General features: G+C 33.0%; 4 protein-coding genes across 4 annotated transcripts; all 4 read right to left on the bottom strand.

Annotated features, from left to right (window-relative positions):
- Positions 1 to 763: 763 nt before the first annotated feature.
- On the bottom strand, positions 764 to 2,080 carry LOC135130965 (leucine-rich repeat-containing protein 15-like). The gene has a single exon (XM_064058456.1). It carries the CDS (start codon positions 2,078 to 2,080, stop codon positions 764 to 766), a length of 1,317 nt encoding a protein of 438 aa, XP_063914526.1.
- Positions 2,081 to 4,027: 1,947 nt separating this feature from the next.
- Positions 4,028 to 5,512, bottom strand: LOC135130964 (leucine-rich repeat-containing protein 15-like). The gene is made up of 3 exons (XM_064058455.1): positions 5,218 to 5,512; positions 4,391 to 4,887; positions 4,028 to 4,312 (listed from the first exon to the last, which is right to left on the bottom strand). The coding sequence occupies exons 1-3, from the start codon at positions 5,510 to 5,512 to the stop codon at positions 4,028 to 4,030; spliced, it is 1,077 nt and encodes a 358-aa protein (XP_063914525.1).
- Positions 5,513 to 6,812: 1,300 nt separating this feature from the next.
- Positions 6,813 to 13,365, bottom strand: LOC135130826 (leucine-rich repeat-containing protein 15-like). The gene is made up of 2 exons (XM_064058248.1): positions 13,215 to 13,365; positions 6,813 to 8,113 (listed from the first exon to the last, which is right to left on the bottom strand). Exons 1-2 carry the CDS (start codon positions 13,363 to 13,365, stop codon positions 6,813 to 6,815), a joined length of 1,452 nt encoding a protein of 483 aa, XP_063914318.1.
- A 565-nt stretch (positions 13,366 to 13,930) lies between these two features.
- LOC135130825 (carboxypeptidase N subunit 2-like) lies at positions 13,931 to 15,256 on the bottom strand. Its single transcript, XM_064058246.1, has one exon. It carries the CDS (start codon positions 15,254 to 15,256, stop codon positions 13,931 to 13,933), a length of 1,326 nt encoding a protein of 441 aa, XP_063914316.1.
- Between the last annotated feature and the right edge of the window lie 2,901 nt (positions 15,257 to 18,157).

Below are 18,157 nucleotides of genomic sequence, written 5' to 3'. Positions count from 1 at the left end.
TCGAAGGTTATTTCGACGGGACTTCTCTCGTACAATTCAACAAATCCTACAAATAATATATTGTATCTATCCAACGGACAAAAGTTGTCCTTTTGGGATAAATACAAAAATACAAATTTAATCAACCACTAAACTCAAATTAAATCAGACATTTCTCCAATTTTTTCTAGTAACAAACCTCTTGTGACCACATTAAAATGCTACCGCTGTGACAAAGTGTATCTAAAGAAATTACCATCTTCTATTGGATGAAATCGCCTCACGTGATACATGAATTATATTCTCAGTAGAATAATGTAAGTTGATTTTTTTTATTAATTATTATTAGAAAATAATCCTGAGAACTTGAATAAATAAAAATTGAATTAAAATTTTCAAATAAGTACAATAAAAATTATTACATGATCGTTTTCCGGGTTGGACTTCATGTCATATAATTCATTTCAAATAACATTTCTTCAATTTAGCACAAAAAAATAAAACTTACGTTAAATACATGATATGGAGGCAATTTTCACTTACGAATTCTCTCAAACTTCATGATAACAACTCTTTTATTATTTATTTTATAAAAATCATCTTATATGCTACGGGTCAATCTGGAATCTCAGTTATTAGATTATAATAACTGACATTTACCAATGGTGTGTTACTCTCTACAAAAAAAAACAATTTATTCTTCTAACTGCATATGTATTAAACCAAAAACTACAAATAATGTGTTAAATCAATGTTATAAAAATTAGAATCCGCCTTAATCGACTCACTCCGCTGGCGTTGGAATAAATTCCTCTATCTTCTTAACACACTCTTCATTCCAAGGATTATTTCGCAAATTTGTAACTTCAACATTTTTGAAAACCGTCTTCAACTCTCCTTCAATACATTGTAACTTATTTCCATTGAGACCCAAACCACCAATACTAACATTCCCCAACAAATCTGGATTCCAACTATCAATATCATTAGAGGCCAAGTTTAAATAATAATCAACGCGTTCCAACTTATCAAATGCTTTAGCTGAAATCTTCCCAATTTTATTCCCCTTAAGATCAATAATCTTCACACGAGGATAATTCTTGAACGCTTCGTCTGGAATCTCAGTTATCTGATTAAAATTGACTGAAATATGAACAAGTGATTTTGCCCCTCTCAGCCAATTATTATCCCATTGGGTTAGATTATTAGAGTTAATGAACAATATTTCAAGCTCTGGCATGTCATCAAAAGCTTTACTCGCGATTTTAGCAATCTTATTTGCGTTTAATTCCAACCGAGTGAGTTTGGTATTGTTGAAAACCCCCTTTGGAATTTCTTTCAATTCGTTTCTCGCAAGTCTAAGTATCTTCAAATTTGGTAAGTTTCTCAAATCACCGGGTCGCAAAAGCTTGACTAAATTATCATCCAAATTTAGTGCTAATAATTCTTGTATGTCAAAGACCTCTGGCTCGATTTCCTCGAGTTTGTTTCCAAACAGACTCAATGTTCTCAATGCAATTTTCGACAAAGCACTTGAAGCGATGGTGTGGAGAAGATTGTCTCTCAAAATCAAGTTTTCTAGAGTAAAATTTTCGAAGACACGACTTGGAAGTTCAGCGAGTTTGTTGTTACGAAGATCCACGCGTTCAGCTTTGATATTTTTGAAAGCTCCGGGTTGTAGAAGGACGATTGAGTTGAATGACAAGTCTATGTAAGACACATTTAAATCGACAAAAGTATCAGTTTTGATTTGTGTTAAGTTATTCGAATCCAGAAGGAGTGCTTTTAAAAGTGGTAAATTACCAAAAGCTCCGGGTTTGATTTCTTCCATACCTACACCGGATAGGCTGAGTATGTTCAGATTTGGTATATCGGAAACCGATTTTTCGTACAAGATGGGAATGCTGCCCTGGATCCAAACTGGCACTTTTTCTTCTTCAACAGGAATGATTTTCTTAAGATTGTCAGATGTATATACCGAGTCTTGCGTCTCATTACCAACATACCATTGAACCGTCACATTTTTGAAAGTAACTTTTTCAGTGTTACTAAGTTTCAAAAGAAAAATACACAGGAGTAGGTTTATTAGTGAAGAACGCATCTTGAATACTGAAGTTGTTTATGCTGAATGTCGTATTTATACGGTCATAAAGGATTTTCCAATACGTTTGATTAAAATTAAGTTAGTCACATGATGACGATTTCTTGGTTAGTAGTGAAATAAATTTTCTTTATTAAAAAAATATTCAAATCAAAGCAGCGCTAGATTCTTGTTAAATGCGATTACGACGTTGTCACAAAAGTACTGGAAGTATTGTGATCTCCCTTTTTCATCTGTCTGTCTGTCTGACGTCTGCGTCGATTTTTGTTATACAATAAAAATTATTATTCAAAATTACACAATTTACACTATGAAATATAATTTTTTTTTAGAATCTCAATATTCACAACGAATAACATGATGGTGGGTAGACGGAGCTTAAATTTTGCCTTTTTTTCTGGATATACGTAACAATTTTTTCACGACAATATATTTAAAACGTTTAAAATGGTAATTTTTTCTCGGGAAGCATCGATTTTACAATTAAGTTGCGCCCCTCGGTCTGACAACAAATGAAAAATTCATCACAATCTAAATCGGGGCGGGTGGGTGGGGCTTATTTTTTGGATATACTTTCCTTTCAACAGCATGTTATTTAAAAACATGTCCCACACAATAATTTCTTGTAGAGAAATAAACATTCTCCAATAAACTCCGCCCTTCGGCTCACAACGAATAAAAACGTTATTACAATTGAAATGAGGGCGGGTGGGCGGCGTTTGTAATTTGCTTTTTTTTCTTAATATATGTGCGTACTTTTCTTTTCACGACAAGAAACTGAAAACATGTTTAAAAGGGTAAATTTGTAAAGAAGTATATTGGATAAAATTTACCATTTTAAACATGCTTTTAGTTTTTTGTAATGGAAAAAACAATATATATTAAGGAAAAAAAATGCAAAACATAAGCCCCGCCCACCCACGCTACCTCAATTGTGACGCTCTTTCTTTGTTCGTCATTAGTCAAGAGAGGCGGAGCAAAATTCGTATTTTTCTAGAAAAATTACCATGTGATACATGTTCTTCAGTGATGCTCAGAGAAAAATATTTGTGTTTTAAGTAACAAAAAACAATAATCCCCACCCATCCGTCTGGATCTCAATGGTGATGAATTTTCCATTCGTTGTCAGACTGGGGGGCGAAACGTAATTACAAAGTCCATATTTCCTGATTTAAACACGTTTTAAGTTTCTTGTTGCGAAAAGAACACTACGAATATTAAGAACACAAAAGACAAAATATAAGCCCCGCCCACCTACCCCACGTCTATTGTAATGAATTTTTTATTCATAGTGAGCCAAGAGGGTGGACCTTAAAATCCTTATTTCTCTACAGGAAATTATCATGTAAAACATGTCTTTGAGTATAGAGTTGTTCAAAAAATACTATGTATATTAAGTAAAAAATAAAGGCAAAGATTAAGCCCCACCACCATACCCATCACCATAAAAAAAAAATAATAAACTTTATTCAATTCATGGATAAAGGACTATCTTGGACTAATTTTAATTGACGAAAACGTTTTCTTGCTTTCTTATAATATTATAAAATTTGATTTTGCGATTTTCGCTTTCGTGGTAACAACGGAAAATTTGGAAAAACATCTGATTGTTAATTTTAACAGAAAACAAAGTATGGGTAACATTTCATAGTCTGTATGATATTCATAATACACATAAAATTTGTCTGACCCATTTATCTGTCTAATAAAAATCCGTGACGGCAGACAGGCAGACAGACAGACAGACGGACAGACGGACAGACAGACAGACAGACGGAAATGGGCGACCTATTTCTTCGTACGCTAGGTCATGAAAGGTCGAGAAAACATGAAACTAGAGAGTAAAAAAAACAACAGTTGTTCTATTTGCGTATGTATTAAAGTAAAAACTACATATTTATTATAGCACAATATTCTATCAAATTGTAATAGTTGCTAACCATCCCACTACGGTATCCGGTTCTTTTTTTTCTGAAACTTCTCAACCTTCTTAGCGCACTCTTTTTTCCAAGGATTATTTTCCAAACGTATCTTTTGAACATTCTTGAAAATTGTTTCCAAATCTTCTTTAATACACTTTAACCTATTTCCACTGAGATCCAAACTAACAATGCTAACATTCCCCAATGTATCTGGATCCCAGTTATCAATCTCATTATCGGCCAAATTAAAATAACGAATCTGTTCCAATTTCCGAAAAGCTTTAGTTGAAATCTTCCTGATGTGATTCCCCTGAAGATTAATATTGAACAACCGAAAATAGTTCTTGAAAGCTTCATCTGGAATCTCAGTAATCTAATTAAAACGGACTGAGATAGAAGCGAACGGTGATGTCAGCCAATCATCCCATTGGGTTAGATTATTGGAGTCAATCTTCAACACTCTAAGCGCCAACATGCCATCAAAAGCTTTACTCGCAATTTTAACAATATGGTTTGCTGCTAGATTCAAGTAGGTGAGTTTGGTGTTGTTGAAAATACCATCTGGGATTTCTTTCAACTCATTTTTCTCGAGACTGAACGCCTCCAACTCTGGCAAGTTTCTCAAATCACCAGGTCGCAAAAGCTTGATTGAGTTATCATCCAAATCGAGTGATGCTAATTCTTGCATATCAAACACCTCCGGATCGATTTCCTCGAGTTTGTTACCAAACAGACTCAATGTAGTCAATCCAATTGCAGACAGAGCTTTTGGTGCGATGATGTAGAGATGATTATCACCCAAACTTAAGCTTCTCAGAGTAACATTTTCGAAGACACCACTTGAAATTTCAGTGAGTTTGTTCTTATCAAGTGACACGTGACCAGCTTTGAAATTCTTGAAGGCTCGTGGTTGTAAAAGGAAGATTGAGTTGGATGACAAATCCAGATATGATACATTTAGGGCCGGTTTATAGAACAGCGAGTTAAATATTTAATCCTCGATTAGTTTAACAGAGAATTAAAATGTGGAATATGAGCCCGTGATTGGTTAAAATATGCGCGTTGCCTCGCAACGGACCTTAGTTAAAAGTTAATCGCGAATTAACTTTAACTTCGCTTTCTATAAATCGGGTCTAAGATCGGTAAAAGTACCACTTTTGATTAGTGTCAAGTTATTCCGATTCAAAAAAAGAGTGTCTAAAAGTGGTAAATTACCAAAAGCTCCGGGCTTGATTTCTTCCAAACCCACGTCAGCCAGGTCGAGACTGTTCAAATTTGGTATGTCGAAAACGGATTTTTCGTACAAGATGGGGACGCCTCCGGTGATGTCCACCCTCACTGGTTGTTCGTCAGGAATTATTTTTTTAAGATTGACAGATGTAGCTTGGGTCTCTAGTGCTCCTTTGTAAAAATACGACCGAACTGTCACATTTTCGAAAGTAATTTTATCACTGTTACTAACATTGAAAAGACAAATACGGACTACTAGGTTTAGTAGTAAAGAAGGCATCTTGGTGACTGAAGGTGTTTACGTTGAATGTCGTATTTATAAGGTAATATCGAAAGGTATGTAGGTGTGACTGATGAATTGTTTTCCAACAAATTTGATTAAAATTAAGTTAGTCACATGTATGATACGGACTTTTAAAAAGAATTTGATAGATTCGTGGCGGAATGAATTTTCATTATTAGATAAATATTCAAATCGAGGATACGCTTATCTCGTCAGTTACTTACTCATCCGACCTTCATTACTGAAAACTGCTTGAAAAGAACTAAAACATAACGATACTGTACGATTTTCTGTCTATCCAGTTGTTAAAACTTTTTATAATCCACAACAACTTTTACAATCCCTTCATTATCTTTTATTGATACCCCTTCTCGATTCATTTCAAGAATTTTCAATAAGTTAGATTACAACATCGCTTTCAAAACTAAAAAAAGTCTTACTTAAATGTTAATGATTATTGCCCTACTATCGACATCTAATGTACACGTTCCAAATTTTACAAAAAAAAAAAAAAATATTAAAACAACTCGCTCATATTATCCGTTCAAAAATTAAAATACCACTCAATCGACAACATTGTCCAGAGAGATTTTTGGTGCCAAGATGTGCTGTCAAAGAAATTGAAGTTAGGACGAATATGATTTTTATTCAAAATACGTCGCTTTTGTTTATTTTATTTTGACGTTTTTGTTATGAAATTTCAAATTTTAAGTTTTTTGTACTACCAACTTGCCAGTGTAAAAATAAACCCTAGAGGGATTTTATTTGGTTTCTTAATTTTGGAATAAACAATTCGCTGCGTTCACTCGGGAAATTGATGAAAAATTATGGCCAATTTGTTGAGGTGTCTTTTGGTCTATTTCTTGAAGACAGTTGTAAACACTCATAATTAAAATCCAAAATCGCTCTATCCGTATTTTCCTCGTCATCATAACAAACTAAATGTATTAATATCACTACAAAATTTAGTGTGTTTTCATTGGTCCATGCGGGGAAATGTTCACTTGATACTATGCTATCATTGGTCGATGCAGGGAGCTTGTCGATCGAAAAATTTTTGACTAAAAAAATGTTCACGTAAGTCGCCTATGATTTGTCATAATTTGATTTTTCTCACAATTTTTTTGGACGAAATTTTCGAAGGAAAATAGTCTTAAGAATTTATTTCGCTTGAAATAAGCATTGAATTAAAAATTTTAAATATATACAATTAAATTTATTCTTAAAATAAAACAACAGTTGTCCTATCTGCCCATGTATTAATCCAAGAACTGCATACTTATTATAGCACAATAATCTATAGAATTGGTTTAGTTGGTAACAATCCCACCAGGATATCTATTTTTTTCTTCTGCTGAAACTCCACAATCTTCTTAGCGCATTCTTCCTCCCAAGGATTTTTATCCAAATATACAATTTGAACATTTCTGAAAATTGTCTCCAAATCTCCTTTAATGCACTTCAATCTATTTCCACGGAGATCCAAACTAACAATGCTAACATTACCCAGTAAATCTGGATTCCAGTTATCAATCTCATTATAGGCCAAATTTAAATGATCAATGTGTTGTAATTTATAAAAAGCCTGAGCTGAAATCTTCCTAATTTTATTCCCCCGGAAATCAATTCTGGTCACATTAGAATAATTCTTCAATACTTCGTCTGGAATCTCAGTAATCAAATTATAACTGATTGAAATTTCAGAAATTGATTTTGCCTCACTCAGCCAATTATTATCCCAATCTGTAATCTTATTGAAGTCAAGTCTCAATAATGTAAGCTCACGAATGTCCTCAAACGCTTTACTCGCAATTTTAGCAATCTGGTTGTTGCTTAGATCCAACTTGGTGAGTTTGGTGTTGTTGAAAACCCCTTCTGGAATTTCTTCCAATTGGTTTTCCACAAGCCAGAGTTCCTTCAACTCTGGCAAGTTTCTCAAATCACCAGGCCGCAGAAGCTTGATTGAGTTTGAATCCAAATCGAGTGATACTAACTCTTGCATGTCAAAAATTTGCGGATCAATTTCCTCGAAATTGTTACTAAACAAATTCAGTTCTGTCAATCCAATTGCAGACAGAGCTCCTGGTGCGATGGTGTGTAGACGATTAAGAGCCAAACCCAAGATTCCAAGAGTAACGTTCTCAAAGACATCACTTGAAAATTCAGTGAGTTTGTTATTATCAAGTGACACGGAAACAGCTTTCAAATTCCTGAAGACTCCTGGTTCTAGAAGGGTGATTGAGTTGGATAACAAAACTACCTGCGATACATTTAGATTGGTAAAAGTAGCAGTTTTGATTTCTGTCAAGTTGTTCCCATAGAGAAGGAGATCTTCCAAAAGTGGTAAGTTACCAAAAGCTCCCGGTTCGATTTTTTCCAAACCCACGTTGGACAGGTCAAGGTTCTTCAAATTTGGTACATCAAAAATCGATTTTTCGTACAAGATGGGAACGTGTCCCAAGATTTTCACCGACACTTGTTCTTCGTCAGGAATGATTTTCTTAAGTTTCTCAGACGTAGCTACCGTTTTTTCCACTTTGTAATTAAGACGCCACAGAACTGTTACATTTTCGAAAGTAATTTTTTCGCTCTCACTAACTTTAACAAGTAAAATACAGATTAGTACGTCTAGCAGTGAAGAACGCATCTTGATTACTGAACTTATTCACGATAAATGTTGTATTTATAATGTAATGTGGAAAGGTTAAACTGAGTTGTTTTCCAATACATTTAATTAAGATTAAAATAGTTACATGTATGACAACCACTTTTAAAAAGAATTGCTAAGATCTTTGGTGAAATTAATTTTCTTTATTTGATAAATATTCAAATCAAGGAAAGGACGTACTCTTGGTAAGCGACCTTTACTCATCCCACGTTCACTACTAAATGTTTTGAAACCAACAAAACCTTAAAGAATTCAATAAAAGTAAAATCACCGGCAACAATTGATGTCAGTCTTAATGGTACAGGTAGTGGGATATACAAGAAAATTGCTTTACTGGTCAATTAGATGTGGGTCGTCGTTTTCTTTAAAAAGTGGCCTTCATAATGCTTAATGATATTTAGAGCAAAAAATACAACGGCTTTATTAGAAATACAGCAAAGACAAGTTTTTTCATTCTAATAATTTCTAATAAAAAAATTATTTCTGAAAACTTGTTTACTCTGGAAGTGTTATTTGTAACTACCTGATTGGTAAATTATAAATCGAACATCTGGGGTTGAGCGTATAATAGTGAAAAGACCCAACGACACAAACAAAGTCATAAAAATTGTTTGTGCATTGTTCCTGAAACGGGACAAGGTTTTGAAAAATTCCTTCCTCGAATTTTGATTTTATAAAGACGCTTATAAAGTAATGATGGTTACCAAAAAATTAGCGAGTGATTAATATTTAGTTTTATTAAATTTATTTCATCTAATGAAAAAATAATGCTCAACTGCAGTATTTACTATACAATACATCAGATGTTTGGGGCGTGCATTCGGACTTTCCCTTTTTTCGGTATTTATGTTTATTGCACTTTACAGTGAAGCATTCCAATATTTCCATCCAGTTGGTTCTCAACTACCGAAACTTTCTCGTGTATCCGTTACTCACTTCATTTTTAATGCAGTTTTGTGAAAATCTCTGCCATTCAGTGTAGATTGTACTAGGTAAGTTAATATCTAATAAAGTAATTATTTTAATTTTTACGTGTGTTTCTGTTGTTTTTGATAACTGTACGTAGATAACAAAAGCAGTTTTTTCAGATAAGCTGGAAAGACCACCATTAATCACTGAAGATACTCCCACTGATGATGAAGAACTTACGGTGATTGTTTTTGAAAATGAGGCGCCATAAAATTTTGCAAAGTATGTTATTTTACTGCAATTTTTTATGAACTAATGCTAATGAACATAATTTTATTCTAGATTTGAAACAAATACAAAACACAGGTGCGAAACGAAAGAAATGCTAACGGAAACGAGTGAAAAAATCTCCAACATGGAAACGTCATCAAATCTGACATCTGAAAAAGACAACAAAAGTAGAAGTTATGCCGCCAAGACCACACCTAAATAAATTTTGACGAATTACAAGATTATCTTTGCCTGTTAGAACAAGCAGATTTCTTTGTAAGTTAAAAAAATACAATGAATTCATATATACATATAACATAATATTGGATATTATATACAGGTAGATGCCTGTAATACTACGATACTTTTTGGCACATTTCGCTTCATTGTAAAAAGTATTGACAACGATATTTTCCTATACGTTTTTGTCAATGCAACCATTTTATTATTATCCGTTAGATTCAAGTAAATTTAGCATTTTTAAAATGCAAAATTTGTCTTCTGTTTTAATCTGTAATCCCTTAAATTTAATAATAGCCAAATGCTTGCACATAGACGAAAAAATTCTTGCATTTCCATTAATCCATGCACTCTAACGGCTTTTACTTTTCAGTGCAATAAATTGAAGCAAACCTAAAAAACTTAATATGATTGTTAAAACAATTAAGAATTAATTCTTAACGGCACTTTTTTGTGTGTTGGAGACAGTCAAGTCGTCGTGAATTAGATTGTTTTATACAGTGCATTTTCAAATCAAGTAACTTCAACAATGCGATTCAATTGTCTTTTCCCATTATTCTAGTTTTTTTTTAAATATTTTTTGTAAATAGATTTGTTTGTGTTTTTAAGACTGATTTATAGTTTATTATAGTTTTCTTTTAATATTCTTTGTAACTAAATAGATTTCTTTGTGTTTTTAAAACTGATTTTTTTTTTAAATAGCATACTTTATTGCAACGTTTATTTTTGATTATGTATTGTATATTATCCTTTTTTTTTTGTTTATACTAATTATACTCGTAATTACCTGTATGTAGATTATAGATGTGTTTCTGTTCTTAGGAGTGGTTTATCTTTAATTTGTTTAATTTACATATATTTTGTTATTTGTTTATTGAAGTTCATTGTTGGTTGTACAGAATTGTAGTAAATTTATTTTTTTTACACTAATTTGTTTTAAGTTTAATTAATATATGTTTTGTTTTGGGGTTTACCTGGTGATTTAACGAATTATAATATTTTATTTAAGGTAAACAATATAAAAATTTAAAATTATTTCAGCGTTTTATTTATTGCATTTTTTTTTCTAAAAATCAAAATATAAAAAACGTCTTAAAATGGACAATAAATGCCGTCTCAAAGACGTCAGTACATCACGTCAATAGTTCGTTAGAAAATGACATCATCTGGACGAGACATTTGACCGTCATTAGTACGTCAATATCACGTGAAATCTTTGGTCACTATGACGTAAATGATGACCATTTATTCACGTGAAAAAGACGACATCATGTTGCCTGTGACCCGGTGAACTTCGTTTCACCTACAATTTAATTTTGAATCTGCAAAACCGAATGCTTTGAAATCTTGCAGATGTTTTAAACATATCATAAGCATAATAAATTTTTATTCAAAATATATTTACTTCTCCCCTCAAAAAAACTGATGACGTCAGCCCAAAATTTTTCCAAGTGAATCCTATCTAAAATGTCCAAAATAGGATGAGACTATACTATACTTGTGATTTATCATTCCATTCATATTTTTTAGTTTTGCTTATAGGAAGTGTCTCAAAAAAATTAATCACTGAGTCAATTTATTTTATTGATTGAATCAAGAATTGCAAAAATGAATTTTGAAATTTTGCAGACGTTTTGAAGTTACTGTTTGACATGGTACGTTTTTAATCAAAATATATCTGTTTATCAAGCGCAAAAACTTGATGACGTCATCTCAAGATTTTGCCGAATAAATCCTATCTAAAATGTGCAAAATATCATCAATATATTTTCGTAATTTATCATTGCATCCATATTTTTTAGATTTGCTTTTACAGTGACTCAAAAAAATATATGGATAAGTCAATATATGTTAGTGAATAACTTAAGAGTTGCAGAAATGAATACTTTGAGATCCTGCAGACGTTTTAAAGTTATTGTACGCATGGTAAATTGTTAAGAATATTTATTTATCCCCCCCAAAAAATTGATGGAACGGCTCACTCGATTTTCGCAGATAATTTTGGAAATACAATACAGTTATTTTTAGTATTACACTGCACCAATCCAACGTGGTATACGTGTTGATAGTAAATGTTGATTAGGTCATGACAAAATTGTGTGAAGAAAAGACTCAATTCGAAAATGCTGAATATGTTTCATTATACTTTTGCTGCGAAGGAAGTTCTGTCGAAACAACGTTCAATCAATTTTTTGACAATGGTTGATATAAATAAAACTCAGTAGATGCTCATACTCGAATATCAAATCAAAATATTTCTAGTTTTTCTAGATGATGGTAATACTTCAGTAGGTAACAGTTGATGGTCAAGTAGCATCTCGATACAACAAAAAAGGAAAACAGTGACAGTGTTCAACCATCAAGGCAAAAATCCAGTCACCAAAATATAAGTTAGTATGGGGTAGACACCTTGAGATGGGAATCTCTATGGCCAGTGTTAGAAAGAACGCACTGCACAATTTATGCATAAATAAAAGTTAATTACCTGAAAAGTTTTCGATATTCCCGCTCCTAATGTGTTTTTCAAACTGAATCCACCTTTTGACGACGTTCCACGTTCATGAACAACGACTTGAAATGCAATAATACTTTTCACAATCGCACGGAATCGCACGCAGGTCCGTCAGGAATGGCCAACTATTCAAATTCATTCGAAGTGGCGATTCCCGTGCAAAATTTTTATTTTTTTTTTTTATCTTTTAGCCGTCTTATTTTTGATAAATATTCTTACATATAAACCTTGTCCTGACAATAAGGAACACGTAAAAAAATGAATCGTCCAATTCGGTGCAGTCGTTCTGAAATTATGGGCGTACATACATTTCGGCGATTCATTTTTATTAATATAGATAGATAGATTAGAAAATAATCATGAGAACTTGAATAAATAAAAATTGAATTAAAATTTTCAAATACAATAAAATTATTCTTAAAAAAAACAACAGTTGTTCTATTTGCATATTTATTAATGTAAAATTTACATATATATTACAGCACATAACTCTATAAATTCATAATGTATAGTTGGTAACCAACTCACTACGGTATCTGAAACTTCTCAACCTTTTTAGCACGTTCAGGGATACCATCTGGGTCCGCTACTTTTCCTTACTTATATAAATGATATTAAACAGACAATTCGAAACTCTAAGTTTGCCATAGATGATTTGACTAGACTAATAGAATGGTGTTGTATAAAATGGCTTGGACCGCAATAGGGACAAATGCAAAGCTTTACAATACAGAAAGAAACCTGAGTGTGATCCTCCTAGTCATTTTACAAAAGATAGATTTTAGAAGCTGTAGACAGCATCAGGGATTTGGGTGTTATTCTTGATAAAAAAATTACATTTAATTTACATATTGAATTTGTATACAACCGTATGTCAGTCTTATATGTTTCATTAGTTAGACCCATACGGTAATTTGGTGTCCGTTGTTCAGACGGCCTGGGTAAACTCAACAATTTATTTCATACTAACTCGAATTTACACGACTAACTATTACAAGAATTAAGTACGAAATAATTCCGGCGCGACTTGACTGGACTCTCTCGACTCCAATGGCTGAACAATTCTCGTTCTCGAAGGTGGCCTCTATTTAAACACATACTTCCTTCTAGATGTGCGGCGATCGGAATATTTCTGGATTGCCGTTCGTGACTTCCGCTTCCAGGCTTTTCTTTAGCGATCCGCTGCTCGGTCGTTGTCGTTGACAATGAGTCATCATGGGCGTACAGACCAGAAAGCTCTAAACGGTCCATAGGCGTCGTATGGGTTTATTTCGTAACAATATTGCTAGGAAACCTATGTTTTTATAGGTAGATTATCATAGAACTTTATGTAGTCTAAATTCTCCATTGGGTAAATAATGTATATATGTCAATAAATTTCTTCAGTGCGAATGTTTAAAATTTTAACAGAACATTAAGTATATATTTATAAATAACCATTGTAAATTGTCATGAGCGTTAGTAGACTTCATGTGATATACTTAATTTCAAATAACATTTCTTCAATTTAGCACAAAAAGATAAAACTTTCGCTAAAGACATAATATGGAGACTATTTTCACTTACGAATCCTCTCAAACTCCATGATAACAACTCTTTTGTTAATTGTTTTATAATAAATAATCTCATATGCTACGGGTAGTAATTTTATGTCAGTCTGGAATCTTATTAGCTATTAGATTATAATAACTGGCATTCACTAATGGTGTGTTACTCTCTACAAAAAAACAACTGTTCTTCTAACTGCATGTGTATTAAACCAAAAACTACATTTGTGTTAAATCAGTGTTACATATTTATAAAATTAGAATCCGCCTTAATCAACTAACTCCTCTGGCGTTTGAATAAACTCCTCTATCTTGTTAACACACTCTTCATTCCAAGGATTATTTCGCAAATTTGTAACTTCAACGTTTTTGAAAACCGTCTTCAAATCTCCTTCAATACACTGTAACTTATTTCCATTGAGACCCAAGAGAACAACATTAACATTCCCCAACAAATCTGGACTCCAACTATCAATATCATTAGAGGCCAAGTTTAAATAAAAATCAACATGTTCCAACTTATCAAATGCTTTGGCTGAAATCTTCCTAATTTTATTCCCCTGAAGACCAATACTTGTCATACGAGGATAATTCTTGAACGCTTCGTCTGGAATCTCCATTATCTGATTAAAATTGACTGAAATATGAGCAAGTGATTTTGCCCCTCTCAGCCAATTATTATCCCACTGGGTTAGATTATTGGAGTTAATGTACAATGCTACAAGGTCTGGCATGTCATCAAAAGCTTTTCTCGCGATTTTAGCAATCTTATTTCCGTTTAAATCCAACCGAGTGAGTTTGGTATTGTTGAAAACCCCCTCTGGGATTTCTTTCAATTCGTTTCTCGCAAGTCTAAGTATCTTCAACTTTGGTAAGTTTCTCAAATCACCGGGTCGCAGAAGCTTGACTAAATTTACATCCAAATCTAGTGCTATTAATTCTTGCATGTCAAAGACCTCTGGTTGGATTTCCTCGAGTTTGTTCCCAAACAGACTCAATCTGGTCAATGCAATTGTTGACAAAGCACTTGGTGCGATGGTGTGAAGAAGATTGTCACTCAAACTCAAGCTTCCAAGAGTACAATTTTCGAAGACACCACTTGGAAGTTCTGCGAGTTTGTTGTTATCAAGCTCCACGCGTACAGCTTTGAAATTTTTGAAAGCTCCTGGTTGTAGAAGGACAATTGAGTTGGATGGCAAGTCTATGTAAGATACATTTAAATCGACAAAAGTATCAGTTTTGATTTCTGTCAAGTTATTCGAATCCAGAAAGAGAGCTTCTAGAAGTGGTAAATTACCAAAAGCACCGGGTTTGATTTCTTCCATACCTACACCGGATAGGCTGAGTAGGTTCAGATTTGGTATATCGGAAACTGATTTTTCGTACAAGATGGGAATGCTGCCATCGATCCACACGAGCACTTTTTCTTCTTCAATAGGAATGATTTTTTTAAGATTGTCAGATGTATATACGGTTTCTTGCTTCTCCTTACCAACATACCATCGAACTGTCACATTTTCGAAAGTAATCTTTTCAGTGTTACTAACTTTCAAAAGAAAAGTACACAGGAGTAGGTTCACTAGTGAAGAACGCATCTTGATAACTGGAGCTGTTTATGCTGACCGTTGTATTTATACGGTAATAAAGGATTTTCCAACACGTTTTATTAAAATCAAGTTACTCACTTAATGACTGTTTCTTGGATTCGTAGTGAAATAAATTTTCTTTATTAAAAAAATATTCAAATCAAGGCAGCGCTAGATTTTTGTTAAATGCGATTACTCATCGAACTGTACTACTTTAAGGAATTGTACCATTGTCTATCTAAAACTTTATATTATTTTATCGGGGACACCTACCGTGTTGAACAAAAAATAATGTCAAATCTACACAATTAAACTCGTTTTTAAAAAAAACAGTTGTTCTATCTGCACATGTTTTAAAACAAAAACTGCATATTTATTACAGCACAGTACTCTATAGAATCAGCATAGTTGATAACCATCGCATCAATATAGTTCCTAACCTATTGTTCTTTCTACTGAAACTCCTCAATCTTCTTAGCGCATTCGTCCTCCCAAGGATTGTTATCCAAATATACAATTCGAACATTTCTGAAAATTGTCTCCAAATCTTCCTTAATACACTTTAACCTATTTCCACTGAGATCAAAACTAACAATTGTAACATTACCTAATAAATCTGGATTCCAGTTATCAATCTCATTATTGGCCAAATTTAAATGATCAATGTTATAAAAAGCTTTAGCTGAAATTTACCTAAGTTTATTCCCCTGGAAATCAATATTGGTCAGATTAGAATAATTCTTGAAAACTTCGTCAGGAATCTCAGTAATCAAATTATACCTGACTGATGATACTTCAGAAACTGATTTTGCCCCACTCAGCCAATTATCATCTCAATGTGTAACATTATTGGAGTCAATGTCCAACACACCACAAGTATCGGTTTTGATTTCTATTAAGTTGTTCGAATATAGAAGAAGACTTTCCAAAGGTGGTAAGTTACCAAAAGTTTCCACTTCGATTTCTTCCAAATCCACGTTGGACAAGTCAAGTCTTTTCAAATTTGATATATCGACACTTGGGTTACATCGGGAATGATATTCTTAAGACTCTCAAATGTAGCTACCGATTCTATTAGTTCGTTATTAACACGCCACTGGACTGTCACATTCTCGAAAGTAATGTTTTCGCTCTTGCTAACTTTAAGGAAAATACAGATTAGTAGGTCTAGCAGTAAAGAACGCATGTTGATTACTGAAGTTGTTTACGATAAACGTTAATTTGAATAAAATTAAGTTGTTCACATGTATGACGCACACTTGTAAAAGCAACTTGTTGGATTCGTAGTGAAATTAATTTTCTTTATTAGATAAATATTCAAATCAAGGAAATGCGCAATTCTTGTTAAACGACTTTTACTCATCCGACCTTCTCGACTGTTTCGAAAACAACAAAATCTTGAAGAAATAGAGAAAAACTAAATCACCGGAAAAATTTTCTAAAAACAATAAAATTTTTTCAGCATATACTCGTACTGCTCATGGCGCGTTACGGACGGCCTACATATTAAACGACATCAGTTTTGCATACACTACAGGGGCTAAATTCGATCTGTTTCTATGAGGTGATAAGAACAACACTAATATTTCACAAATATAAAATTAGTTTCTTTCTGAAACCCTTGAACCGGTATATAAAAGTGTGACAATCAAATTAGTTGATTAACCGATCACGTGATGAAATTTATCGAATCATGTTAATTGATGGACCGACAATAAAAATTATTATTAAAAATTACACAATTTACACTACGAAATATATTTTTTTTTTGTGAATTTCAAAATTCACAATTAAATTTTGCCTTTTTTTTTTGGATATACGTAACAATCTTTTCACGACAATATATTTAATGTTTAAAATGGTCAGTTTTTCTCGAGAAACATCGATTTTACAATTAAGTTCCGCCCCACGGTCTGATAACGAATGAAAAATTCATCACAATTAAATTGGGGCGGGTGGGTGGGGCTTATTTTTTGGATTTGTTTTCCTTAACATATACATCTTGTTTAAAAACATGTTTCACATAGTAATTTCTTGTAGAGAAATAAGCATTTTCCAATAAACTTCGCTCTGGTGCTCACAACGAATAAAAACCTTATCACAATTGAAATGAGGGTGGGTGGGCGGGGTTTGTATTTTGTTTTTTTTTTTTTCTTAAAAGATGTGCCTACTTTTCTTTTCACGACAAGAAACTGAAAACATGTTTAAAAGGATAAATCTGTAGAGAAGTATATGGGATAGAATTTACCATTTTAAACATGTTTTCAGTTTCTTGTTATGGAGAAAAAACAATATATATTAAGAAGAAAAAAAAAAGCAAAACATAAGCCCCACCCACCCACCCTATCTCAATTGTGACGCTCTTTCTTTGTTCGTCATTAGTCAAAGGGGGCGGAGCTTAATTGCAAAATCCGTTTTTCTAGAAAAATTACCACGTGATACATGTTCTTCAGTGATGCTCAGAGAAAAATATTTGTGTTTTAAGTAACAAAAAACAATAATCCCCACCCATCCGTCTGGATCTCAATGGTGATGAATTTTCAATTCGTTGTAAGACTGGGGGGCGAAACATAATTACAAAATCCATATTTCCTGATTTAAACACGTTTTAAGTTTCTTGTTGCGAAAAGAACACTACGAATATTAAGAACAACAAAGGCAAAATATAAGCCCCGCCCACCCACCCCACGTCTATTGTAATGAATTTTTTATTCATAGTGAGCCAAGAGGGTGGACCTTAAAATCCTTATTTCTCTACAGGAAATTATCATATAAAACATGGTTTTAAGTATCGTGTTGTTCAAAAAATACTATGTACATAAAGTAAAAAATAAAGCCAAAGATTAAGCCCTACGCATAGCCATCTCAACAAAAAAAACTAATAAACTTTAATAAATTCATGGAAAAAAA

Source organism: Zophobas morio, unplaced genomic scaffold (assembly GCF_036711695.1).
Source record: "Zophobas morio isolate AGI-343-1 ecotype UQ-CSIRO unplaced genomic scaffold, CSIRO_AGI_Zmor_V1 ptg000018l, whole genome shotgun sequence".
In the NCBI taxonomy this organism is placed as follows: domain Eukaryota; kingdom Metazoa; phylum Arthropoda; class Insecta; order Coleoptera; family Tenebrionidae; genus Zophobas; species Zophobas morio.
The sequence above is the reverse complement of the archived record's forward strand: the minus strand, read 5'-3'. Positions and strand labels throughout refer to the sequence as shown.

Bases quoted from the DNA above. Each gene is read 5' to 3' on its own strand.
- LOC135130965 (XM_064058456.1), bottom strand. From the start codon at position 2,080: ATGCGTTCTTCACTAATAAACCTACTCCTGTGTATTTTTCTTTTGAAA.
- LOC135130964 (XM_064058455.1), bottom strand. From the start codon at position 5,512: ATGCCTTCTTTACTACTAAACCTAGTAGTCCGTATTTGTCTTTTCAAT. The intron at 4,888-5,217 runs GTAATTTACCAC...AGAATTTCAAAG, and splicing joins AATCAAGCCCGGAGCTTTTG to CTGGTCACGTGTCACTTGAT. The intron at 4,313-4,390 runs GTCCGTTTTAAT...ATTAATCTTCAG, and splicing joins CACCGTTCGCTTCTATCTCA to GGGAATCACATCAGGAAGAT.
- LOC135130826 (XM_064058248.1), bottom strand. From the start codon at position 13,365: ATGGACCGTTTAGAGCTTTCTGGTCTGTACGCCCATGATGACTCATTG. The intron at 8,114-13,214 runs GTATGTGTTTAA...TACTTGTTAAAG, and splicing joins CGCCGCACATCTAGAAGGAA to TTAGTGAGAGCGAAAAAATT.
- LOC135130825 (XM_064058246.1), bottom strand. From the start codon at position 15,256: ATGCGTTCTTCACTAGTGAACCTACTCCTGTGTACTTTTCTTTTGAAA.